Below are 26,174 nucleotides of genomic sequence, written 5' to 3' on the forward strand. Positions count from 1 at the left end.
TCAAGGACCCATAACCTATGAAAGGAATAAAGTGCAGGGACCCCATATTATGTAAAAAAATATATAAATTGCATATTAAACTTGGACTAAAATAAAGTAGCCTGAAGTGGCACATGTAAACAAACCTCGTGGTCTCAATACATGCTGTATAAGTATACTCCCCTCTAGTGGTCAAACATCTGCACATGACATTTGAAAAAAGGTCTACAATAACAGGCTGGATTCTCAATGTATTTCGCAAACTGGATTTATTGATATCAAATTAGAGCTACATATACGTCGATGGAATACATTTCATTTTCCAAATATATTCTCTAGTGGAAAACACGTTGCATGCTATAGTTATATACAGCCTCCTCTACTGTACGTTCTCTGGAAATGACCTCACACCAGAGCAGAGAATAAAAGCAGGAAACCCATAATGAAACTGTGGAGCAGTTTGCTGCAGGTACCTCTGTTTGGAGCTGTTGTTGTTGTTGTTGTTGTTGTTGTCATTGCAGTGGTTGGGGTTGATGTTGTTGTTGTAGGAAGACTGGTTGAAGGTAACTCCGGGGCTATGGACAAAAAGACAAAAGGCCTGACATCAATGATGTTTCCTCTCATTGTTGAATTGTATACAGGCAGAATTTAAAAGTCTATTAAAAATGTTTCTTCACGTGGCTCCAATTCTCTTCTTTAACGGCCAGTTGTCATATTTACATTCATGTTAAAATATGCTTTTGTACTTTCTCCAGTGGGTTCAAATTGCTCAAAATATTTCAAGATGTTTCACCTTGCAGACCTCCAAATCATTTATCTATACAACAATATTCCTCCTTCCTTGCCTTCATAGACATGGACTCACTCATTTTCTTATCACATAACATTTAGAAAAATTAGAAATGTTAGAAAATTGGAAAGTGCGGAGTGGGGAACATTTGAAACACAAAAGCAAACTATACCAGCAAAAAAGTCAGAAACTAAGCAGTAAGTAGTTGCACTGCACATTTAACAACATACATTTAGCATCTAGTTATCCAAATTATTATTATTTGTCATTTTTCTGTCTTTTAAGTCCGCTACTCTTTTCACCCTCTGTCCGAAACCAGAGCCCATTCTGCTCTGATTGGTTAGCTGGCCGACTCATTTGTGATTGATCAACCGCTTAGAGCTGTCCCGCCGCTTAGCCTATCACGTACACTGTGTTGGAGCGCTAGCCGGAGTATTACATAGTTATGTCATTATGATAAGAAGTAAACGAAGGACGCCAATAGAGCCGTTTCAGGCAGGGGGGGGACACAGGGAGTTTAGCCTTTGTAACCTATATAACACATCACAGGAAAGGGAAACCCCAAAGAAGCATGATAGGGCCCCTTTAACTCACCTCGGACCTTCACGTTAAACGTCACAAATAGCGATCCTTTGTCATTGATGACAGAACAGTTGTAGGACCCTTCATTTTCAGGAGTTGTAGAGGTGATGAAGAAGATGCTGCCATTGGAGGAGGGGGGGAGTCCTGGCGGGGTCTTCCATGCATACGATGGTGGGGGGTTTCCCACAGAAGAGCAGTTCAGTTGCAGAGGGTTTCCTTCTGTGATGATGATTGGATCTGAAGGGTAGGACGCCAAACGCTGAGGTTTATCTGTGAGAGGATTGAGGAGGAAGAGACAGATCAATTGAACATCTATAATTACCTCAAAAAGCACAATTACAACTGAATTAGTTTGTAAACAACCAAGGCAGTGATTTTGGGGATTTCGTTTTGTAAAAACACATTTTCTAAGTAACTCTTTTGGAATGGGAACAGGTGTAACGTTTTGGGAGATGGAATTGCTTTGTTGTACCCCCCCACGGTCACCCTATGTTCTAAACAGGACTTGTAAACGATTAAAATTCATTTCAAGCCAAACAAATACATGAGAGTAATTCAGTATAACTTCCCAACACAGAATATATGGTCCTTTGTTTTTAGATTTTATGGAGGGCTTTAAGAAATATAAGCCCCCCTGCAGGACACATGAATGCATTTAGCCCCTTTCAGAGCACGAGGTAGAACTGCAGCCCCCTTTGGCCGACGCGAGTATTACAGCAATCCCAAACTGGGACATTTTTAAGTTAACTACTAAGGAGCAATACAATTATTATTAATATTTATCCTGTGTGCAGAAACATATTAAAATGACAGCATAGACAATGCAAATAGAAGTAATGATAATGTGGCCAAGAGAAAGAAGATGTTTAAAAGCTTCCAGGTGCAGCAGAATTATTATAATACATAAATAAATAATAATAATAGTTTAGTCAGACTCACAGAGGACGGTGGCGTTGAGTTTCTCTGACTCCACCACTGGAGGCTGCTGTGGTCCTTCAGCTCCCAGCTCCAGCTTTGCTTCACACCAGAACTGGAGTCCATTGTCTTCTTTAGTGGACGTGATGTTCAAAGTGAAGACCTCACTCACTGGTTTCTTCTGGTCTTTATTACTCTTTAGTTCACCCAGTACTGTCTGTCCTCTGTAGAAAGTCACTGTGAGGTTTTTCACAGGAGCAACATCCTGTACGTCACACTGCAGAGTGTACTGCTGACCCGCAGACAGCGGCCCGGCGTGATTTACGAAGCTGATGGAGACATTATCCGGAGGCTCTGAGACACACAGACACATTCAGTGTTTACATGACAAAGAATTAAAACACCTGCTCTATATGCAGAGAAGGGAAGGGTACTCAGGGGAAAAGTAGAAGTACCAGAGTGTATAAATACTCTGTTACAGTAAAAGTACAAAAGTATTCTCATCAAAATGAACTTATAGTAGCGACAGGGATTGTTTGATTGATCCATTTCAGAATAATATCTCTGATATGTTTTATAATTATTGATCATTAAAGTGTTCTCAGAGCTGGTAAAGGTGCAGCTAGCTTTAATGACTTTGTATACTGCAGGGTAGCTGCTGAAGGAGACGTTACCTGGAGGCACTGAGGAAACAAACAGACACATTAAGTATCTACACGAAAGAACAAATATATATCTACAGTTTACGTTGTAGATTAGAGGTGGACAAACTGTTTTACTTATGAGTAAAAGTATTAATACCACAGTGTAGACAGATTCTCTCACAAGTAAAAGCCTTGAATTCATTTTTTAAGAAAAAGTTCAAAAGTATAAGAATCAAAACATACTTGAAGGAGCAAAACTAAAAGCACTTATTATGCAGAAAGCCATATTTAGATTAAATATGATGTCATTTGATAATAATAAGTGATGGGTTCATCATTTCAAGGGTGCAGCTGGTAAAGTAGTAGCTATACTAGCATGAATCTTATTCCATATGAGTCCATCATGATTGAAAGTTAATGTATATTTGTATGAATAATAACAACTTGCAAAGTAACAAATCAGTGTGGAGGAGCAAAACGTACAATATCGGCTGCTTAATCATAGTGGATTAGAAAGTATAAAGTAGGATAACATCGAAATACTTAACAGTAGAAGTACCTCAGGAGTGTACATGACTTAAGGAGATGCCACTGTGTTGGATTATAAAGGAGGAAAATAAATACTGTTTTAGTGACTCACTGTAGACAGTTATAGGCAAGATGCTGAAGCACTGCTCATCAGTAGTGTCATTGGTATAATAGCACGATAAACGAATGTTCCACTCAGTCATGCTGTTGACGGTCCATGAAACCGTTGTCCCATTCCTTTTTCGGACTCCAATAGGGCTTTCAATATCAAATATGTTGTGAAAAGAGGACAGAGAGCAGAGGGCGGAGGTCGGCTTCCCGAACTGCACCACCAGACTGGATTGAGTGAACTCAGGTTTTTCTGCACAGTTTTCATCTGTAACACACAGCAAATAACACAATATAGCATTCAAACAGCGTGACTATAACATATCCATTCAAAAACACATTCATGCTTTTGATGTTCCCATGTGGTAGTCGTTAGGTCTAATTTTGAGCAGCCTGATTTAAAACGAGTGATGAAATCAAACATTCTCATTCAACAAATTAAAATTGAGTACCTGCTACATAGAATACACACCCAGTACAAAAGGATAACTATCAGGACACTCACCAAAATAAATAAAGGGTATAAACTGTATTTGCATCAATGGATTTCCATTGAATCACTGCTCAATAAGATTGTACGTATCCTTATTTAAATCTGGTGATTACAACAGTTCACACTGCCTTTTATTTTAAGTGATCTGCAAATAATACTTTTTAAAACTAACTAAGTTGTTTAAGTAGCATTACCTTAGTTTTGTACACTCCCTACCACCCACACAAACACCAAGTTTTAACAGGAACCTGCCAGGTGTGAACTAGCCAGCACTACTATATGAACACTATAGGCTACATTAGGGTGCTTACTATCATTGCTGTGGGTTACATAGATATACAGTGAGGCAAAAAAGTATTTAGTCAGCCACCAATTGTGCAAGTTCTCCCATTTAAAAAGATGAGAGATGCCTGTAATTTTCATCATAGGTACACTTCAACTATGAGAGACAGAATGGGGGAAACAACCCAGGAAATCACATTGTAGGATTTTTAATGAATTAATTGGTAAATTCCTCGGTAAAATAAGTATTTGGTCACCTACAAACAAGCAAGATTTCTGGCTCTCACAGACCTGTAACTTCTTCTTTAAGAGGCTCCTCTGTCCTCCACTCGTTACCTGTATTAATGGCACCTTTTTGAACTCGTTATCAGTATAAAAGACACCTGTCCACAACCTCAAACAGTCATACTCCAAACTCCACTATGGCCAAGACCAAAGAGCTGTCAAAGGAGACCAGAGACAAAATTGTAGACCTGCACCAGGCTGGGAAAACTGAATCTGCAATAGGTAAGCAGCTTGGTGTGAAGAAATCAACTGTGGGAGCAATTATTAGAAAATGGAAGACATACAAGACCACTGCTAATCTCCCTCGATCTGGGGCTCCACGCAAGATCTCACCCCGTGGGGTCGACATGATCACAAGAACGGTGAGCAAAAATCCCAGAACCACACGGGGGGACCTAGTGAATGACCTGCAGAGAGCTGGGACCAAAGTAACAGAGGCTACCATCAGTAACACACTACGCCGCAGGGACTTAAATCCTGCAGTTCCAGACGTGTCCCCCTGCTTAAGCCAGTACATGTCCAGGCCCGTCTGAAGTTTGCTAGAGGGCATTTGGATGATCCAGAAGAGGATTGGGAGAATGTCATATGGTCAGATGAAACCAAAATAGAACTTTTTGGTAAAAACTCAACTCGTCGTGTTTGGAGGAGAAAGAATGCAGAGTTGCATCCAAAGAACACCATACCTAGTGTGAAGCATGGGGGTGGAAACATCATGCTTTGGGGCTGTTTTTCTGCAAAGGGACCAGGACGACTGATCCGTGTAAAGGAAAGAATGAATGGGGCCATGTATCGTGAGATTTTGAGTGAAAACCTCCTTCCATCAGCAAGGGCACTGAAGATGAAGCGTGGCTGGGTCTTTCAGCATGACAATGATCCCAAACCCACCGCCAGGGCAACGAAGGAGTGGCTTCGTAAGAAGCATTTCAAGGTCCTGGAGTGGCCTAGCCAGTCTCCAGATCTCAACCCCATTGAAAATCTTTGGAGGGAGTTGAAAGTCCGTGTTGCCCAGCGACAGCCCCAAAACATCACTGCTTTAGAGGAGATCTGCATGGAGGAATGGGCCAAAATACCAGCAACAGTGTGTGAAAACCTTGTGAAGACTTACAGAAAACCTTTGACCTCTGTCATTGCCAACAAAGGGTATATAACAAAGTATTGAGATGAACTTTTGTTATTGACCAAATACTTATTTTCCACAATCATTTGAAAATAAATTCTTTAAAAATCCTACAATGTGATTTCCTGGATTTTATTTTCTCATTTTGTCTCTCATAGTTGAGGTGTACCTATGATAAAAATTACAGGCCTCTCTCATCTTTTTAAATGGGAGAACTTGCACAATTGGTGGCTGACTAAATACTTTTTTGCCCCACTGTACATACAGTATATACATACATATCATTTCCCACATCAGGTATGATATTTGGCAATAGTATAGGCCAGGGGTGTCCAAACTTTTTTCGCGGAGGGCCACATACAGAAAAATATACGGAGAGCTGGGCCCCTTATAGAGGTGAATATTGTCTCATAAGTTATGTTATAAGTTAGCAAAACAAATCAAATGTAGGAGAATAATGCACGATACTTGAAAATGCTTTGGGAAAAAACCAGCCTACATCCCGTCTCTCTTTAGGGTTTCATTTATTGTGTTGGCAGCTCATTCCTTTAAACAGAAGCCTCAGATAAGAGTATATATAAGAGTAAATATGAAGGTTACAGTTCACGCTGGTTATAGAAATACGTTGTTGTTTTGTTTTTTATGAACTAAGATTTGTTAGAAAATGTTTTTCATTTTAAATGACTGAATTTATTTGAAAATTGGGCTCATTAATATATTTGAACATATATATTTGAGAAGTACAATATAAGACAAGCAGAAGTTTAATTTGTGGGCCGTATTCCATTATACTTTTAGAACTTGCGGGCCGCATTAGGCCCCTGGGCCGTAGTATGGACACCCCTGGTATAGGCTATATTACTAAACTGTATTTCTAACTCAATCATGTTATCTTATACTAAGGTCTGGGAATATCCTCCTGGTAAGTTCACAAGTTGTTGTTTTTAAGGATCTGAACGTCACATTTTCCCAAGATAATAAACTGTGAAATCTACTTCAGATACATTTTTTTGCATGACCTTACTCATATACAGTGCCTGCCACCAGAGCACACACAACGTTTAGTATGATATTGTGAAAAACGAGGTAAAACGTTTTTCTAACTGGACCTAATTTAATTTTTGTTGAATACCCCTGTACTGTCCAGCAGTGGCTCAGTCAGTAGGGGCTTGGGCTGGGAATCGTAGGGTCGCTGGTTCAAGTCCCCGAACACACATGAAATATGGACTGCTACTTGGAGAGTAGCTGTGGCTGCCCACTGCTCCTAGTACTAGGATGGGTTAAATGTAGAGGACCAATCTCAATGTGTGCTCTGCTGTTTGCATGTATGTGACAAATAAAGAGGGTTTCATCCTCCGATTCTTCTAACTAGAACAATAAGAAGAAATCAATTTGGGATGATCGAAAAACTAATAATAAGACTTGATCCATCACTACACAAGAACTAAATGCTTGGACAAACAGTCAAGTGTTGTTTTATAAAGCTAAAGTAGACAGAAAATATAATTATAGTAAAAATAAAAAAACACACAGGCAGAAGTTTGATTCCCTTTCAAAGAAAAAACACAGATATAAAACTCTATACTCACTGGAGCAGGACACATGGAAGCTGGGCAGAAACGTCATCACGGAAACAACCAAGAGGATAAAAAGGATACACATTTTTACCACTTATTTTTTGTATAGGAGTGAAACCGTCAAACGTCGAGACCCAAAGGTAGTCAAAAAGGGAAATGAGCCCACTCCGTCTTTTGGTCTATTGAATGGAGTCGAACAAAGCTGGCGGGGCCGCCTGTTATTCACATCACACATCCTCTCTAAGTTTTTTTGTTTTTTTTGTATGTATTTTGAAAGTGAAAGTGTAGCATTTCAAAGTTACATGTGTCCAGATTCAATGAAAAGGTCATTTAATCTTGAACCTGTATTATATTTTTTTTTAGTGAGCAGAATATGGACTCTTTAAAGTGTCAAACAAAGTTGATTGAGAAATGTTTATATCACTATGCATTCAAACAAAGTTATTAGCAAAGGAAGTGTATTTATCCGTGCACAACACTGACAGGCTTGGAGAGTACACAGGATGAGTTTCTACCTTCCTCACATTCAGCTCTGGGTTAATTAGTACATTCAGGGCCACCTTAAACCTACCACCATGTGAAAACACGTAGAGAAATAATGATGAAGAAGATGAAGATGAAGATTCAACTTTATTGTCATTGCACAGAGTACAAGTACTAGGACAACGAAATGCGGTCTCTGCATTTGACCCATCCTAGTGTTAGGAGCAGTGGGCTGCCATTATGTACGGCGCCCGGGGAGCAGTGTAGGTAACGAGTGTCTTGCTCAGGGACACCACGGTGGCACTTGGTCTTTCGGGGACTTGAACTGGTGACCTTCCAGTTCCCAGGCCAACCCCCTATGGACTTTGCCACCACCATCTGTGCACATAATATCTGCAGGCCTATAGGGGGTCTAGATAGTAGAAACAAAAGTGAAAGTTTGGTACTTTAGGGCGTCAAAGTAATGGATGCCCATAATTCACAATTGCCAAAGCAAACATTCCTCAGCTTCCCGGTGATCTTTATCGCTCGGTTTCCTGAGAGCCCGCCCATGAATGCAGAGTTTGTTCAAGTTCCTCCACAAGTCTGTCATTTATTCTTCACCGGTGCTTTTACAGTAACATCTGCAGAAAGTGTTTGGACTCTGATTTTATGACTTTTCTTATATTCTATCACAGGAGCAATCTTGGTCATGTTTAGAGAAACAGGGTGTGAGTCTTTGGGAAACAGCAGTCCGATGTTTTTCAGTGTTCAGGGAGTGGTAGGAATCTGTACTGTATGCCAGGGATAAAAAAACACCTAAGTGGAAGTGCAGTGATTCCAAAATTCCTTCCTTTCTATCATTGAGTAAACTGACCACACCTGAATAAGTGACATATGAATATTTCCTTTTATATTTTATGCATAACAGTACCGAAACAACTGTTGAACTGTGAAATGACCCAAATATTGAACACAGGCACAATCATGGTGGAGTCCAACAACAACTGAGAAACAAAAACAATCTGTTTACCTACAGTACAGACCTTGAGCTGTTTTCATTCGATTTGAATCATGAAATCACTTCCTCTCTGTGGCGTTTTGATACACCCATTTCATCAACAACATCATATTTCTCATGTATGAGCGTGTGGGGACGTCTGAAAGTCTTCTCTGCAATCTGCAAGCAAAACTTGGCCTTGTCCCTGAGGAGACACTCATACGTGACTCTCCCTGAATCTGAAGTTCAATGGTCGCCCAGAGACAACTTTTCCCCATTATCTCTGAAAGACTCACCATTTTTTAACTCGGATAAGTAAAGCAACTTCTGGGGACCCCCAACGGGACAGGTTTTGGTGGGACCCTCGACGGGACAGGATCAGGAGTCAGCGGGACCCGTCAAGACACAGGAAAGGATAGAGTCGGCTGGACAGGCGAAGCCGGAGTCGACAGGACAAGCCGGAGTCGACAGGACAGGTTAGGCTGGAGTCGACGCCTCTGGAAGAGGGGCCTTAGGGCGGTGGAACCTGCTACGGGACCCCTCTGGAGGACAGGCAGAAGGCCGGTATAGGCAGCGGTGGGACCCCTCTGGAGGACGGGCAGGAGGCCGGCGTAGGCAGTGGTGGGACCCCTATGGAGGGCTGCAGGACTGCTGTGGAGGCCCTGGAGCCCAAGACCACTGACGAGACAGGGGTTTGATTCGGCGGAACATGTACGGGTATCGACGGGACCCCCGACAGAGCAGAACATGGCGTCGGTGGGACCCCCAAGGGAACAGGTGATGGCGTCGGCAGGACCCCCAAAGGAGCAGGTGACAGTGGGGCCCCCAACGGAGAAGTAACAGGTGTTGACGGGACCCTCATCGGAACAGGTGACGGCGGGACCCCCTGGACAAGGAACAGGTCTTGGCGGGACCCCCATCAGAACAGGTAGCGGTGGGACCCCCAACGGAACAGGACACACTGTCGGCGGGACCCCCATCATTGCGGCTGATGGCAGGACCCCAACAGAGCAGGAACAGGTGTTGGCGGGACCCCCATCGGAACAGGTGATGGTGGGACCCCCAACGGAACAGGAGCAGGTGTTTGCGGGACCGCCATCGGAACAGGTGATGGCTGGACCCCCAACAGAGCAGGAGCAGGTGTTGGCTGGACCCCTGACGGAACATGTGACGGCAAGGCCCCCAACGAAACAGGAGCAGGTGTTGGCGGTCGGACCCTTGACCGGACAAGATCTGAAGTCAGGGAGTTTACGCACTGTAACGCCTCCATTGGACTTCTTTGTTTATATCTCTAACATGGTGACGTCACTATGTAAACACTGGTGCTTATATTAGCAAGCATTCTAACACATTGTACGTAATAGTTTAAGGGGCGGGACATCTCTAAGTGGTTGACAAATCACAACAGAGCCGGCCAGCTAACCAGTCAGAGCAGACTGTGCTCTGGTTTCAGACAGAGGGTGAAAAGAGGTGCTGCAGCACAGGCAGTATGAGAAAAACAAAGAGCTTTCTGAACATTAAAGCATGGAGAAATGTCCCAGTACAGGAACAAAATAATAACATGAACCTGAAAATGAGCAGAATATGGACTCTTTAAAGTGTCAAACAAAGTTGATTGAGAAATGTTTATATCACTATGCATTCAAACAAAGTTGACCGGACAAGATCTGAAGTCAGCGGGACCCGCGATGAGACAGGAGAGGATAGAGTCGACAGGACAGGAGACTCCGAAGTCAACAGGACAAGCGAGGCTGGAGTCGACAGGACAAGCGTGACAACCTGAAACATTGGGCGTGATCCCGTTAACAATAATGACTTTTGTTTGAGCTACTGATGTGCAGACGAGATGAAACATGTAAATGTGTGTAAACGTTCAAACCCTGAGAGATATCACATTTATTTGCATAATATGAACTCAGTTTCTCCGTGACACTTCTTCACGGTTTGCTGCCCGGCTAAAAATAAAACGTATCCCCAGTGCATTACCAATCCTAATAAACATTTACCATAGTTAACTATAGCTCTGTTTGTTCGTCATTCATAATCACCTGGATGTTCAGGAGGCTAACACGGTACATCCCACACACTAAAATGATCCGTTAAAAAAGCAGGAGGCAGCGAGGCAAAAATATTTGGAGACATAACAGAGACAGAGACAGCCTGAACCAGGACCTGCTGTTTATATTAAAGGTCCTTATCTCCAGAGCCGTATAAATCACATCTCTCTAGGATAAAGTCACTGCTAATACTAAATGTAAAGGTTTTATTCTTTCACATCTCTACCTTTTCTGAAATCAAAGTTGATGTAATTTACACTCAATAGAGTTGTGGTGACGTATTTTTGGAGGCCGACTTGGAAGTAAGCTCTGCATGTGTTCCCTTGGCAAAAAAGCAATAGGATTTCTCCATAGCATTTTGTAATATTATAACAAATAAGATCTGTGGGAAACGAACCTGTTTGATAAATGCACGTTTTGTTGCAGCCGGATAATCTAAAAAAAAAAAAAGGGGGAGGAGGCCTCTAATAGAGATTAATTCAACTGGGGAGAGACCTACACCCAGTGCCGCTGCTAGCCATTTTGGTGCCCTAAGCATAATTCCTTCATGATGCCCTCCCCCCCCCCCCCCCCAATAAAAAAACATTATGAGTTGTGATGAGTGAGTGGGGAGGGGAGGGGGGAGGGGAGAGGGGGGCACCATCGGTACCTTTGAGTAGTATGCCTAAAAAGTGCCTCATATTTCTATAGTCTACTGAAATAATTTCGGCCTTATAATTATTATGACGATTTTTCATTAGGCTATTTTTGGTGGTGCCCCCTCGACACTTGGTGCCCTACGCACAGCGCGTAATGCGCGTTATGGGAGCGGCGGCACTGCCTACACCCGAGGATTTTCTACAAATTGGTATGAGTGAAAATCCTGGCTAGTAGGCTGTGAACCCACACAGCAGAGGACTCCGATACGGATCCGCTTTCAAGTCATCACATCCGCGTTACTGTCACATTCGTTTTGGTTCCGCTTGGCGGATCAGCGTCGCCACCGCGCGCCGCCGCACATTCTACTGTCAAAACGCGGATCATGACCGGATCCAAATCTGATTCACAAACACGGACGCGCCTCTACCAAAGTCCTTCTGCCTCTACTGTCAAAATGCGGCTCCGCGACACACCCGTATCGGATACGCAGACGCGGACGCGCCATCATTCCAACGGACGCACGGCCAGCACAGCATAATTTTGAGCTCGCAAAGTAAGTATTGATTTTTACATTTATTATATTGTTACATAAAAGTAGATCGTCCCTATATAATTTTCATTATATGGATATTGTCAAACTTGCTTATGACTTGGAATACAATTATAGGAAAACGGTGTAAGTTATGTAAAACAGATTTCCAGATTTCCCTGAATGGGTAGAACAGAACTGTTCGCAATGGTGCGGGTGAATTGCCACTATCATATGGCTAGATAGACTAGTCTGTATTACACAGATGGCCGATAAGTTATAGGGGCTAGATAGTTGTTACACAAATAATTCAAAGCTAGTGTTATAATACCGTTATACATCGGTGCTATACAAGAAGTGACCACCGTCTATCTTGTAGCCGCCTGTGTTTAGCAAGAATGCTAGCTAGCCATGAGCTAGCTAAACCCGCGAACCACTTTGAGTGATGAAATGCTATTACACATATCAGTTAGTAATACATTCTATGTTATCATACTTCATATCCTGTATCCTGATATCTTATAACATAAAATCCGTGAACAATCACACTGATCGTTAGGTCTGAGAACAGAACACGTCCGTGTTGCTACTTTGACAAGCAACACAAGATATGGGAGTTAGCATATTGGTATCAGCTAATCTACGTGGTAGCCAGCCACTAGCTAGCGCTGTCCATTGGTCAAATAGACATGAGCTCCTTTTCAGGTCCGTTCGGGAGATATTAAAGTTATAGCCACAAATTATGGTCACTGAAGATATTAAAATGAATTAAACACGTTCACACCACAACTCCTTGCAGTCGGCTGTGTTGTCGGTATGAAATGATTTTCTCTAAAGTAAGGGGTCATATTATCTAGTCCCAAGGGCGAAACCATAGTATAGATATTGGGGGGGGGGGTCCAAAATAGAAGTATAGACCATTGTGAACAGCATAGGCCAGCGGGGGGTCTTGGGGTCCTCCCCCAGAATATTTTTGATTTCTTAGATGCCATTTCCTGCATTCTAGTGCATTTTAGGGTGACCTGTAAGACAAATCCTAACCCCATGAAATAGATATAGAACTTATTTGTCATATGTCACATATTAGACAAAATATTGGAGGGGACAGATTGGTAATTTCCCAACATTGGGAGGGACTTGTCCCCCTCAATGTCTATGGTGGTTACGCCCCTGTCTAGACCTGTTGGATGCCAAAGCCCATCAATAATACCACCCCAAAACCATGTGTGTATCTATAATGTTACAAACAGTGCTTCCACCTGATTGCAGGCAATTTTTTTTTTTTAGAACAAAAATGAATAGAAAGACTCTGCCTGTCTGCTCGCACACAATTCGAAGGAGGACCCACATAGACGTCCAAAAGCGACTTCAAGAAATTACTATGACTGACGTTGACATGACAGAAATAGGAATGGGTGACAGAAATTGTGACAGGGGAGTTACAGGGGTAGTTTTAATGGAGGAGGAGGAGGGGGAGGGGGAGGAGGAGGAGGGGGAGGAGGAGGAGGAGGGGGAGGGGGAGGAGGAGGGGGGTGGTGGCATAGGAGCAGGAAACCTACCATGGCCTACCATGTGTTGTGGGCATGGTCCAAGGACATCCTCAGATTCTGATGCCTCAGATTCTGAAGAGGATGATGGCCAACAAAGCAGACTCCTGGACAACATTGCAAATTGGGCTGTACATTTTGGCATCTCTTTGGTTGCTCTTACTGCACTCCTCAGTATACTAAGAACCAGCCATCCAAATTTGCCAAAAGATGCTAGGACCCTACTGCGAACCAAGACAGAGTATACGATACAGAACAAGGCTGGTGGGCAGTATTACCATTTTGGAGTAGTGAAGTCACTCAAATCTGTACTCACGAAATATCTAAAAACACTGGCAGAGGGCATGACACTGAGATTACAAATAAATATAGATGGGCTACCACTCTTTAAAAGCTCCAGTGTCCAGCTGTGGCCCATACTTGGCTTGCTAGTGTCTGTACCCGTAAAAGAACCAGTCGTCATTGGGATGTATAGTGGGCATAAAAAACCCACCTCGGCCCACGAGTTCCTGTCAGACTTTGTCTGTGAATTAGGAGGGTTAGAAGGAGGGTTTTCCTTTGAAGAAAAATTCTTCCGAATTGTACTAGACACCGTAGTATGTGACACACCAGCACGGGCCTTCGTAAAAAAGATAAAGGCCCATAATGCATACCATGGGTGTGATAAATGCACACACCCAGGCATCTATCAAAACAGGCGCATGTCTTTCCCCGGACCACAGTACCCTGATCGGACTGACATTTCTTTCAACCAATTTCTGGATGAACGTCACCACCATGAGGGGCCACATCCCTTTGAAAACGTTAATGTTGGCATGGTGACACAATTTCCACTTGACTACATGCACCTGGTCTGTCTGGGTGTGGTAAAAAAACTACTTAAAACCTGGCTCCGGGGGCCCTTACCGGTAAGGCTGCCAGCTGGAATAGTTGACAGAATATCAGTGGAGCTTGTGTCAATGAGGCCCTATGTGCCAGTTGAATTTGCCAGAAGACCACGGTCGCTAAGAGATTTGGACCGTTGGAAAGCCACGGAGTTCCGTCAATTCCTTCTTTATAGTGGCCCTGTTGTGCTGGCAGCAAGGTTAGACGAAAACATGTATAACAACTTTTTGCTTTTGTCATCGGCAATTTCAATTCTAGTACCCCCATACCAAGACCTTATCAATTATGCCGGGGAAATGCTCAAGAGTTTTGTTCAGCATTTTGGGGAGCTATATGGGACTGACAATATTGTATACAATGTTCACGGGCTGGTCCACCTGGCGGATGAGGTAAAGAGGCATGGCAGTCTGGACTCATTCTCTGCGTTCCCCTTTGAGAACCACCTTGGGAAAATAAAAAAACTTATTCGCAAGTCTGAGTTCCCTCTGGCTCAAATAATTAGACGCCTGTCAGAGTTGCCTGAAACTCCCAAATTAGAAAAGAAAGTGAACCAATTTAAAAAGGAGCATTTTGTTGGCCCAACTGTTGCTGGGATGCAAACTCGGTCCCAATATGGGGAGATGGAAGGTGACAGGTGGGTTATTAAAATAACAACAGGGGACAACATTTTTCTAGTGGGGGAGAAGGTATGTCAAATAAAAAACATAGTGAAAAATGATAATGGTGTGTATGCAGTGTACTCAGAATTTACTCAGCAGTCTCCATTCTATACATATCCATTCAACTCTGAAAGAGTAGGGGTCTATGAGGTAGCAAATCTGTCTGAGGAACTCCAGTCAGTTGAGGTGGCAGGGCTGCAACAAAAATATGTAGCCTTCCCACACAAACATGGTTTTGTGGCCATACCCCTCCTCCACTAGACCAAATTTCAAAATCAATCAGTTCAATCAATCAGTTCTTTATTCAGTTCAATCAGTTCTAAATGACTAATGACTTTGACTAGTTCTACCACTCTGGATGTTTATTGCCGTAAGTATTTTATAAAAAGGTGAAATCTACTGTACAATAAAACCTGTGGTGTCAATAATAGGCACACAATAGTCCTATGAACATATATTTCCCAATGCAATACACAGTAAAATGAGTTACAAAATTAGTTACAAAAGTGGTGGCAATATGTCTTTGATCCCTGGCTGATTTTGGTTAGCCACTGTTGTCATCTCCAGCTATCGTATCTAAAAATTCAATATTTTGAAAATGAAAAAAAGTAGAATTTACCAAGTGTCCTAACTTCAACTGAGTTGGGGGTTTGTATGTGAATTGCTTTGATAGGACATGACAATTCATTCAGTTAATAGTACAATTATGACTTCCACCCTGACAATGATGTTATTAAGTGAGGTATAGCAGGGACTCCACTCAAACTTGACTGCTAAGACTTGCTTGTTGTCATGACCTGAGCTCCATGCTATTACTTTTTGGTGATTATTTTTTCTTTCTGCCTATATGTAGTATGCCTTTCAACCTCATCTCCTTCACCGCCACGAACGACATCGCTGTGGTGCCAGACAGCTGGTGTGACGATGGGGAGGTGTCCTGGCCAAGTTTCAAAAGCTCTGACCGAATTAAAAGAGCTGTGGCTAACTGTGAGGAGCCAGAGCCAAACTGGCTCCAATACGATATGCGGGTCATCAAAAGCTGTGGTAAAATCCATGTTCCTAAAAGATTTCATGTGATTTCTGAAACATTTTATACTGCTGTTATTGACGTTCACAATAATGAATTGCAGTATGTAAGTTTCAGGTCAATGGAGGGCTGTTTAATGCTCTTAGGATTACACTCAAGTGTTCTACTATGCATCTCTGTAGGAAAATACATTTTTTTACAATGAGCTTTTCCTGACATTTCAGAGGGGTGCTCTGTTGCATATTACTGTATATCAATCCTCTGTGCAGCTGTATAATGTAAATATTTCCTTCTAGCCCACTATAAGGATGCTGAGGCGATGCTCGGGTCCTATGGGGAAGGCTGCAACACTTCCGAGCTGCAGACGGATGCAGAGCTGGAGACATGTCTGCCATCTAAGCGTCCTAGGAGGGCAGTGTAAGTGAGATTTGCCTTGTTCAAAAGTTCAAGGTTTCCTGCACAGCTTCTATGTGCTGGTAACAGCAGGAATAATATTGTCAAGAGACCAGGTATACTAATATAACAGTAATTATATGCTTACTTAACAGCCATCGTTTTGGAGATGACACCTCCAGCGATGAGGACATGGGGGCACCTGAAGGTAATGTAAACTCTCCAGGTGAAGACTGATGTCTGGCATAATATTGAACAATTATCCAAAGCGACAAACTTTTTTATACAAAGCAACTTACAGTACACAATCAGCAACATATAAAATGTGTGAAAACATATAGAGGTAATATTACAATGTTAGTGCTGATGAATATAGTTTTGTTATGAAGGAGGATATATCCTGGTCAATCTATACTAAATGAACAGAATACACCTGCGTTATGCAAGATTTCATGCAATTACATTTTCAAATATTAACATGTCAAATTTCTCTCCATTGCCATGGTGCAGGTGTGTCCCAGCTTCAAAGCTCCCCTATCATCCGAGGAACTGCTTCGAAGCAGAGGATGACTCATGGTAAGAACTGATTTCTGAATTATTAAATATGGAAGCACATTTGTTTTATCAGCCACGGTTAGCACAAGAAACACCATTTTAATGGCACTGTATTCTCTTCTTTTACACTGCCATTTTCACCAACGCTCAGGAACAGCACCAGCACCCGCACTCTCACCACCTCCTGAAGCGCCAAGATCCAGCGTAGCAAGGCATGGAGGAATAAACCATGATGCCCCCTGCTCTGGTGAGCAATACCTGATACATTAAAGGGTTACTAGGTCACTCAGGAATTGCAAACTGCAGGCCTATGAGCCAAATCTGGCCCAAGGTGTGTTTCAAATGTGTATTACAGTTGGTCCACATAGTAAGCAGTTTTACTGCATTACGTGGCCTCTTAGTGTAGATGGGCCTGCCAGTGGGCCTGTTCACACTTTGCTGGAAATGCTCAACTACATCATAACAACATTACTATGACATTGCAGGGTGCCTTAAGTAATAGAGTAAGACTTGGTCAATACAATTTTGTGGACAGTCAGGTTTTAGCACCCTACGCGAAGGGGTTAAACAGTATGGGTATTCCATTATTTTAATGGTATGAGTATAGTAAATTCTCATTTCCTTTAGAATATATAACGCAAGAAAACGTCAGGCATTGGTCTTTATGGTGCAGGGGACATGTCCATAGCTTTTTTAATTTTCTTAAATAGGATCACTAATCACTAAACCATTTCCAAATATTAACATGTCAAATTTCTCTCCATTGCCATGGTGCAGGTGTGTCCCAGCTTCAAAGCTCCCCTATCATCCGAGGAACTGCTTCGAAGCAGAGGATGACTCATGGTAGGAACTGATTTCTGAATTATTAAATATGGAAGCACATTTGTTTTATCAGCCACGGTTAGCACAAGAACACCATTTTAATGGCACTGTATTCTCTTCTTTTACACTGCCATTTTCACCAACGCTCAGGAACAGCACCAGCACCCGCACTCTCACCACCTCCTGAAGCGCCAAGATCCAGCGTAGCAAGGCATGGAGGAATGAACCATGATGCCCCCTGCTCTGGTGAGCAATACCTGATACATTAAAGGGTTACTAGGTCACTCAGAAATTGCAAACTCAGGCCTATGAGCCAAATCTGGCCCATGGTGTGTTTTTTGGCTTGCAAGATTGATTTAATTATGTACTGCAGTTGGCCCACATACACAATGAATGCAATAATAATAGTAATGACTTAAACAGTAAAACATGATATGGTATTATATACACTGCATTGAAATTACACCAATATTCCATTCAGTGTTTCGAAGAAGAGAATACAGTGCCATAACAGAAATGTTACATGTTTTTCAATAGCGTTTGAGGTCCAGAAATTGACGCTGCTCCAGAAAATCGTTCACCAGAACGAGCAGATTCTGGCTAAATTGGATTTCCTGGCAAGCCGCCAAAATTGCCCCACGCCAGAGATGACAGGACCTGAGATTTCCAACGTTCAATTTCCCCTGGAGGACCTACAGGCAGTAGATGCCTTTGAAGATCTACTTAAAGACCAGGCCAATGCCTCCACTCGACAGCAAATTGTGAGTTTTTTTTTTTTTTGCATGGAGCCAATAAGTTCCTATAGATCGTCCATAAGAAAATGTGAATCGTAAGTGTCTACTCTATGCCTTTTAGATATCTTCTTTATCGATAATCGGAGGCCAGGACCTGAAGAGGATAACCTGGAACATCCTTGGTCGAATATTCGGGGTTGCTGTGGCCCACCAGATAAACTGGAAGGGGGTGAATTCAAAGAGGGCTTTCAGCCGGATGGCCATTAGGCCTCTTCTTTTCTGTAAGTAGTTGTTCAAACACAGCCACAAAGTACCTATCCACAATTCACAGCTTTTCTAATTAGTTTGTTTTCCATGCATTTATATCAGGGTTCCCACCCGTCCTGGAATATCAGTAGAGGTCCTGGAAATTCAATAGAGGTTTTTCCAGTCATGGAAAGTCATGGAATTTGAGCATTTTGCATGTGCAGTCAGGGTATATCATTGAATTTGAGCAGTATTGTGCTTTTGTTTTGTCTAGAATGCTGCCCACAACATTATAGAATACTGTAGCGCTGAGCGGTAGCCACTTCAAAAGGATGAAGGAGGCAGCAGACAAAATGAATCGTCTTCGTTTATTTCCTGCCATCTCACAGTCTGAAATGTGGGGGAAAAGGAGATGTCCCCCAAGAAAATAATAAACACTGCTAATCACTAAACTAAATAAAGTTACACTCTAAAATTCAGCACGGCTTTCCCCTATTCAATCTGCTCAGCTCTGACTAAAAATAAATAACGTCTTGGAACCCTTATCGATAACCCCACCCTTTATCAATAACCGTCCTATCTAGTGGTGGATAGTCTGGCTTCAGAAGTATCAATCCAGCACCTGGCCTACTAGGCACCTGGCTTGTTCCAGCCATTTACTGGACACTGAACACTGCACTGTAAAAAAAGGAAATTACAGTTGTTGTACTTACACACAATTTTATTGTAAGCTAATTCAGAAATACAATTTTGTCATCTAACAAATAAATTAATGTTTGCCCAACTCAATATTCTCAGAATTTGGTCAACAAGGAAATTTGATTCACCAAAACAAGATTTTTTGTTTCCCTCAACTTTCTAACAAGATTAGAAAGATTCTAACACAAAAAATTAAGTTTCCTCAACTGTATGTTCATGGACACGCCTACTACGGGGTTTCCTTCCTGTCTCCATGGACATACACAGGTCTCCACGAGTCGACCGTTCTACCATTTTCCCTCGAAGTTGAGAGGATTGCCAGACGTGAGATTCATATCAGGTAATTATTGTTATTTCTCTAAAATATGACTTAATAGAATGCGTAAGGCAAATAATTGAAGATAGATTTGGTCGCTGAACTAACCAGCGTCGTATATTTAATGTATTTCAACCAAATTAGCAAAGTTATTAGCTGATTTTAGTTTGCTAACTTAATGCTAATTTTTGAACGTGATGTTCTATGCACAGTCAGTAGCAGCAAATTGCTAAAATATTCAATTTAATTGAATGTACTCTATACACATGTTGTATAAGGACCGCGTGTGTTGCAGAAAGAACTGTCTGCTTAACAATCAAGCAGTAGTAGCTAGCGATAGCGACAGTAGCGCTAACATTGGTTGTAGAGGGAGAGTTAGAGTTTGTGCCCTTGTGTCTTAACTGAAGTAGAGGGAGAAGTAGCGCGAGGCTAGGCGAGGCTAGTTTGTGGGGTAACCTACATACAGGGCATTCGTAAATTGTCACTCCGAGCACATTCTGAAACTTTTTAACCGTTCGAAACACTTCCCAGAAAGACAGTATTTCACCAGTCTCATGATACTGTCAAATCCATAGACTGTATATATCGGTTAAAACGTTTCAGAGTGTGCTCGGAGTGGCAATTTACGAACGCACCCATAGACTTATATATTGACTGATATATTTTTTCTCTCGCATTAATGAATGCTGCTGTGGTTTTGAATTTACTGGTTTACTTTTAATTTGACTGTTCAGTAATTCATGGAAAATAAATATCTAAACTTAAAATTGCTAAAATATTCAACTTAATTGAATGTACTCCATACACATGTTGCATAAGGACCACGTGTGTTGCAGAAAGAACCATGTGATGTCTGCTTAACAATCAAGCAGTAGTAGCTAGTGATAGCGACAGTAGCGCTAACATTGGTTGTGGAGGGAGCAGTAGCACGAGGATAGGCAAGGGCTAGGTTGTGGGGTAACCTACATACAGGGCATTCAGTACTAATATATAGACTTATATATTGACTGATATATTTTTGTTAGAGAGGATGCATCAGAGTTCTTTCTGAAGTGCATGGTAAGTCAGTCCAGAGCAATTCGGTGTGATTAATAGATTTGCAGTGCCTCTTTCATATCTCCCCAGAAGCTGGATACATATTGGCTGGTAGTCTTGTCCTAAATGTGACTGTAAACAACTAAATTAGCTTATGTGTTGACCGCAATTGTAATGGGGTGTCGGTATCACTAAAACATTTGCTGTGTCTGTTTTTTCCCACAGAACACAGACCCTGAGGAAGAGGTGGTTGGAGGAGTGGCAGTTGCCATACTGACTGTCTATGACGATGATGATGATGGCACCGAATCCCCACCAGTGACTGAAATCAATGTCATCTTGGAAGGGGCAGTTATAAAACACGAGCTACCTGACCTCGCTGCTGACTTCGCCTACCTGTTTGGCCTAATGTATGCAATGGACATAAGCTATCCAGAGAAGATGAGGTACACCTTTGAGGCCATCCAGACTATCTTTTTCGAGCTTGGTTCAAGATGCTCTCAGCGCACGCGATCCTTGAAAGAGAAGCTTTTGCTGTGAAGCCTGTGTATGATTTACACTCACACACACATACACACGAACGCACGCACGCCCAGCTCTGTCATCACTCCTCCATGAACAAGCCTACACCAGCTCTTTCACACACACACACACACACACACACACACACACACACACACACACACACACACACACACACACACACACACACACACACACACACACACACACACACACACACACACACACACACACACACACACAAGGAGACTCCCTTTCATACATACATCATTGTTCTGGCAGCCCATTGACTCTAGCAGTTAAATGGTGGTTTACATTGTGGTTTTATGTTTTTGTACGTATTGATACAATAGCCACATTTACATGAGCCTAATGGCCTAATGTCTTTATCAGAGTATCGGACAGTTTTAGCCTACACCACCTCTTACACACGCACACACACACACACACACACACACACACAAGGAGACTCCCTTTCATACACCGTTGTCCTGGCAGCCCATTGACTCTAGCAGTTATGATGATAAATGGTGATTTACATTGCGGTTTTATGTTTATATTGTATGTGGTTTACATTGTGGTTTTATGTTTTTGTACGTATTGATACAATAGCCACATTTACATGAGCCTAATGGCCTAATGTCTTTATCAGAGTATTGGACAGTTATACACCACCTCTTACACACACACACACACACACACACACACACACAAACACAAGGAGACTCCCTTTCACATCATTGTTCCAGCAGCCCATTGATGTTGGAAAAATAAAAACAAATTGTATTCAATTAATTTGTTGTGTGTTGAATGATGGGGAGTGGTGAGGGGGATTGGTAGAACTAAAAAAACTGAGTTGGTAGAACTCCTGGAATCTATATGTAAAACTCATAAAACTGTGTTGGTAGAACTCAGAGCTTAAAGGTGAAACTCAAAAAACTGAGTTGGTAGAACTCGGAGCTTAAAGGTGAAACTCAAAAAACTGAGTTGGTAGAACTCAGAGCTTAAAGGTGAAACTCAAAAAACTGAGTTGGTAGAACTCAGAGCTTAAAGGTGAAACTCAAAAAACTGTGTTGGTAGAACTCAGAGCATAAAGGTGAAACTCAAAAAACTGTGTTGGTAGAACTCAAAATTTCTATGCAACACTCCAAAAACTTGAGTTGGCAGAACTTAAAAATCTTTGTACACTCAACCACAGTGAATTTAAGTTAAGAAAACTCAAAAAACCAAATGCATCACGTTGCCTAGAAAATCTGTGTTCTGTCAACCGTTTTTTTTTACAGTGTGTCCTCTACTGACCAAGATATTTAAAAATGTAAACATAGGCCTACTTTTTTCAAGGTCAAAGTTGGAGATTTCAAATTAATTTTCCATTGGGAGACATAGGAGATAGGTGAATAGGATAACATTTTAAACTGTGATCAACTATTCTATTTCTATTCTAACTGTGATTCTTTAACCTTGAAAAAAAACACAGGCCCTACTTTATATCAATCGGAATATTTGTAATATATCATGCATAGGTATTTAATAGTCAGTATGAACCTTTACTATTAGGCCTACATTTTTCTCTGTTTAGCCGTTTTTGCATTAGATTGATTGGACTATTTTCCCCTTGCGAACACGCATAAAAAGCGCTCGTTCTATATGAAGAGAACGTGTTCTATCGCAACAAGGTTTATTTATATTGACTATCCGGTTAAAATGACTGCTTGTTAACTAGGATAGTACTCATAGTTCTACTATCGAGTGGTCTCTGCATATTAGTACTCTACACTGCTCGGAGACTTTCTAGGCTTGGATATATTTGTTATAGCCTATTGTTGTCGAACCCCACCTAGTCAGCCGTAAATATTTTGTTTGCTTGGGTTTTCCAGTGTCGCATCGTCATATAGGCCAATGTGCGATTGAAATGTTCCGTCACAAACATGAATTCTGTCTGATTACAGGTGCCGTGAGGAAAAACCCAATTGCCTGCAAGTCTGCAATGGACGAAGACATCAGCAAGCACGCCATACGTTGGTTTAATTTAGCTGGGGATCGGGCCACCAGGAAGGCGAAAGAGATCAACAATCATTAAATACAATACACTAAATACAACAGTTATCATTTGTCGGGTTATTTTTTTGTAGGCTATTAGCCTAAAATGTGGCTTTTGCAGTTCAAGACAAGTGTGTTTTCTGCCAAATTAGAATGTAATACAAAGCCTGTTTGAAACAAATGCTTAACTGGTTTAGTTTATTAGGATTACCCTTAATAAGAAAGTAAGTTCATTAACACGGATCCAAAACGGTCCCGGCCCGGAACATTTATGAGTCCGGAATGGGTCCGTAGCTGATACAAAATAGTGGGTCCGTGACGGATGCAGTACGCGGACACGAAATGAGTCCGTCTCGGATGTCGCGGATCCGAACCGTGCCCGTTACGGAGGTGAGCTTTTGAGCGCGGATCCGTTACGGGTGATATACGGGTCCTTTTTGGGTCCGCGCAACGCCTCCGCGGCGGATGATACGCGGCGTGCAAGTGGACGCCGATACGGATCAGTTTGGCGGATCCGTTCCGGAGGACGACCTCCGGAGGATGAACTCCGGGGCGGATCCACCGCGGAGTATTTTTGCTGTGTGGGAAGTAGCCAACGCAGTCTTCTGCTGTCCCTGCCTACTTTTTCACCCTGAAGGTGGCACGGCAGACAGCAACGCTTGGACGTTGACTAGTGTAACAGATATGCACCGCTTATCTAAAAAAAGAAAAAGAAACATGAGCTGTCAAAGATCCACATGGATAGCTGCTTGAGATGTTTGTCTTTTGGGAGGGTGAACATTGCCAAGCTATAAAAACAATAAAGTGCAGGGACCCCATATTACGTAAAAATATGTAAATTGCATATGAAACTTGGACTAACATAAAGTAGTCTGAAAACGTGTAAACAAACCTCGTGGTCTCAATACATGCTGTATAAGTATACTTCCCTCTAGTGGTCAAACATCTGCATGACATGTGAAAAAGGTCTACAACAGGGGTGTCCAGACTACTACCCAGGGGCCATTTTTTTCGGGCCTCTGCAAATTCCAAAAATGTTTGCAATATGGCCCACAAATTAAACTTTTGCTGGTCTTATATTGTACTCCTAAAATATATATGTTCAAATATATTAATGAGTCCTTTCTATCATTGAGTAAACTGACCACACCTGAATAAGTGACATGAGTATTTCCTTTTATATTTGATGCATAACAGTACAGAAACAACTGTTGAACTGTGAAATACCCAAATATTGAACACACGCACAATCATGGTGGAGTCCAACACCCACTGAGAACAAAAACAATCTGTTTACCTACAGTACAGACCTTGAGCTGTTTTCATTCGATTTGACCATTTTTTAACCCGGATAAGTAGGGCAACGTCTGGCGCTGTCACGGTTTGGGTCAAGGTTCGGTAACAGGATCCAAGTGCAGCAGTCTAAGCAGGACAGACAAGGGCAGGTTTCCAACAAAAAGCGAGCTTTATTAAAAGCTGTACATAAAAAAACACTGCAAGGGCAGGCCAGAGAACAAAAGCAACAAATAACTGAACAAACCGGGTCAAGGGAGGCAGAGAGGCGGGACAGACTGGGGATCACAGGTGAGGGAACTCCGAGGGCCGGAGACAGGGACGAAGGCCGAGGCTAGGGAACTCTGGGGGGCGGAGGACCTGGAGCTGACAGGACAGGCGGGGCTGGAGTCGACAGGACAGGCGAGGTTAGAGTTGAGGCCGGAGTCGACTGGAAAGGCGAGGCGGAAGCCGACTGGACAGGTGAGGCCGGAGCTGACAGGACAGGCGAGGCCGGAGCTGACAGGACAGGCGAGGCTGGAGTCGACAGGACAGGCGAGACCGGAGTCGACTGGACAGGTGAGGCTGGAGTCGACAGGACAGGCGAGGCTGGAGTCGACAGGACAGGCGAGTCTGGAGTCGAGGCCGGAGTCGACAGGACAGGCGAGACCGGAGTCGACTCGACTGGACAGGCGAGGCCGGAGTCGACTGGACAGGCGAGGCCGGAGTCGACTGGACAGGCGAGGCCGGAGTCGACAGGACAGGCGAGACCGGAGTCGACTGGACAGGCGAGGCCGGAGTCGACAGGACAGGCGAGTCTGGAGTTGACAGGACAGGCGAGTCTGGAGTCGACAGGACAGGCGAGTCTGGAGTCGACAGGACAGGCGAGGCTGGAGTCGAGACTGGAGTCGACTGGACAGGCGAGGCCGGAGTCGTAAGATCACACGTAAGATATGGTGCGTGGAAATCACTGCTGGGTCCATTCTGGTGGTGTCGTTCTGTCACGGTTCGGGTCAAAGTTCGGTAACGGGACCCAAGTGCAGCAGTGTAAGCAGGACAAGCAGGACAAGGTTCCAACAAAAAGCGAGCTTTATTAAAAGCTGTACATAAAAAACACTGCAAGGGCAGGCCAGAGAACAAAAGCAACAAATAACTGAACAAACCGGGTGAAGGGAGGCAGAGAGGCGGGACAGACTGGGGATCACAGGCGAGGGAACTCCGAGGGCCGGAGACAGGGACGAAGGCCGAGGCTAGGGAACTCTGGGGGGCGGAGGACCTGGAGCTGACAGGACAGGCGAGGCTGGAGTCGACAGGACAGGCGAGGCTAGAGTTGAGGCCGGAGTCGAGGCCGGAGTCGACTGGAAAGGCGAGGCGGAAGCCGACTGGACAGGCGAGGCCGGAGCTGACAGGACAGGCGAGGCCGGAGCTGACAGGA

The 26,174-nt window shown here is 42.9% G+C and overlaps 2 protein-coding genes across 4 annotated transcripts; one reads left to right on the top strand and one right to left on the bottom strand.

Annotated features, from left to right (window-relative positions):
- Positions 1-229: 229 nt before the first annotated feature.
- On the bottom strand, positions 230-7,492 carry LOC134864125 (vascular cell adhesion protein 1-like). Its single transcript, XM_063882913.1, has 5 exons — positions 7,313-7,492; positions 3,551-3,814; positions 2,291-2,620; positions 1,364-1,621; positions 230-554 (listed from the first exon to the last, which is right to left on the bottom strand). Exons 1-5 carry the CDS (start codon positions 7,383-7,385, stop codon positions 385-387), a joined length of 1,095 nt encoding a protein of 364 aa, XP_063738983.1. The 5' UTR covers positions 7,386-7,492; the 3' UTR covers positions 230-384.
- A 4,214-nt stretch (positions 7,493-11,706) lies between these two features.
- Positions 11,707-23,535, top strand: LOC134864119 (uncharacterized). 3 transcript variants are annotated; one of them, XM_063882901.1, is made up of 11 exons: positions 11,707-12,011; positions 15,932-16,122; positions 16,402-16,522; positions 16,654-16,706; positions 17,009-17,074; positions 17,205-17,300; positions 17,831-17,896; positions 18,026-18,121; positions 18,413-18,636; positions 18,731-18,890; positions 23,377-23,535. In XM_063882901.1, the coding sequence occupies exons 2-11, from the start codon at positions 15,933-15,935 to the stop codon at positions 23,505-23,507; spliced, it is 1,203 nt and encodes a 400-aa protein (XP_063738971.1). In that variant the 5' UTR covers positions 11,707-12,011; position 15,932; the 3' UTR covers positions 23,508-23,535. The 3 variants fall into 3 exon arrangements, with proteins under 3 accessions (XP_063738971.1, XP_063738972.1, XP_063738970.1); XM_063882902.1 differs by lacking the exon at positions 15,932-16,122; XM_063882900.1 differs by lacking the exon at positions 11,707-12,011 and having other exon boundaries at positions 14,970-16,122.
- The last annotated feature ends 2,639 nt before the right edge of the window (positions 23,536-26,174 follow it).

This window comes from Eleginops maclovinus, chromosome 5, assembly GCF_036324505.1.
Source record: "Eleginops maclovinus isolate JMC-PN-2008 ecotype Puerto Natales chromosome 5, JC_Emac_rtc_rv5, whole genome shotgun sequence".
Lineage (NCBI taxonomy): Eukaryota > Metazoa > Chordata > Actinopteri > Perciformes > Eleginopidae > Eleginops > Eleginops maclovinus.

What these genes read in the sequence shown, in the direction of transcription:
- LOC134864119 (XM_063882900.1), top strand. Translation starts at nt 15,885, where the DNA reads ATGCTATTACTTTTTGGTGATTATTTTTTCTTTCTGCCTATATGTAGT. An exon ending in AAGCGTCCTAGGAGGGCAGT is followed by an intron (nt 16,523 to 16,653) that starts GTAAGTGAGATT and finishes CTTACTTAACAG; the next exon opens with CCATCGTTTTGGAGATGACA. An exon ending in CATTAGGCCTCTTCTTTTCT is followed by an intron (nt 18,891 to 23,376) that starts GTAAGTAGTTGT and finishes GTCTGATTACAG; the next exon opens with GTGCCGTGAGGAAAAACCCA.
- LOC134864125 (XM_063882913.1), bottom strand. Translation starts at nt 7,385, where the DNA reads ATGTGTATCCTTTTTATCCTCTTGGTTGTTTCCGTGATGACGTTTCTG. An exon ending in CTTCCATGTGTCCTGCTCCA is followed by an intron (nt 3,815 to 7,312) that starts GTGAGTATAGAG and finishes TGTGTGTTACAG; the next exon opens with ATGAAAACTGTGCAGAAAAA. An exon ending in CTTGCCTATAACTGTCTACA is followed by an intron (nt 2,621 to 3,550) that starts GTGAGTCACTAA and finishes TGTGTGTCTCAG; the next exon opens with AGCCTCCGGATAATGTCTCC.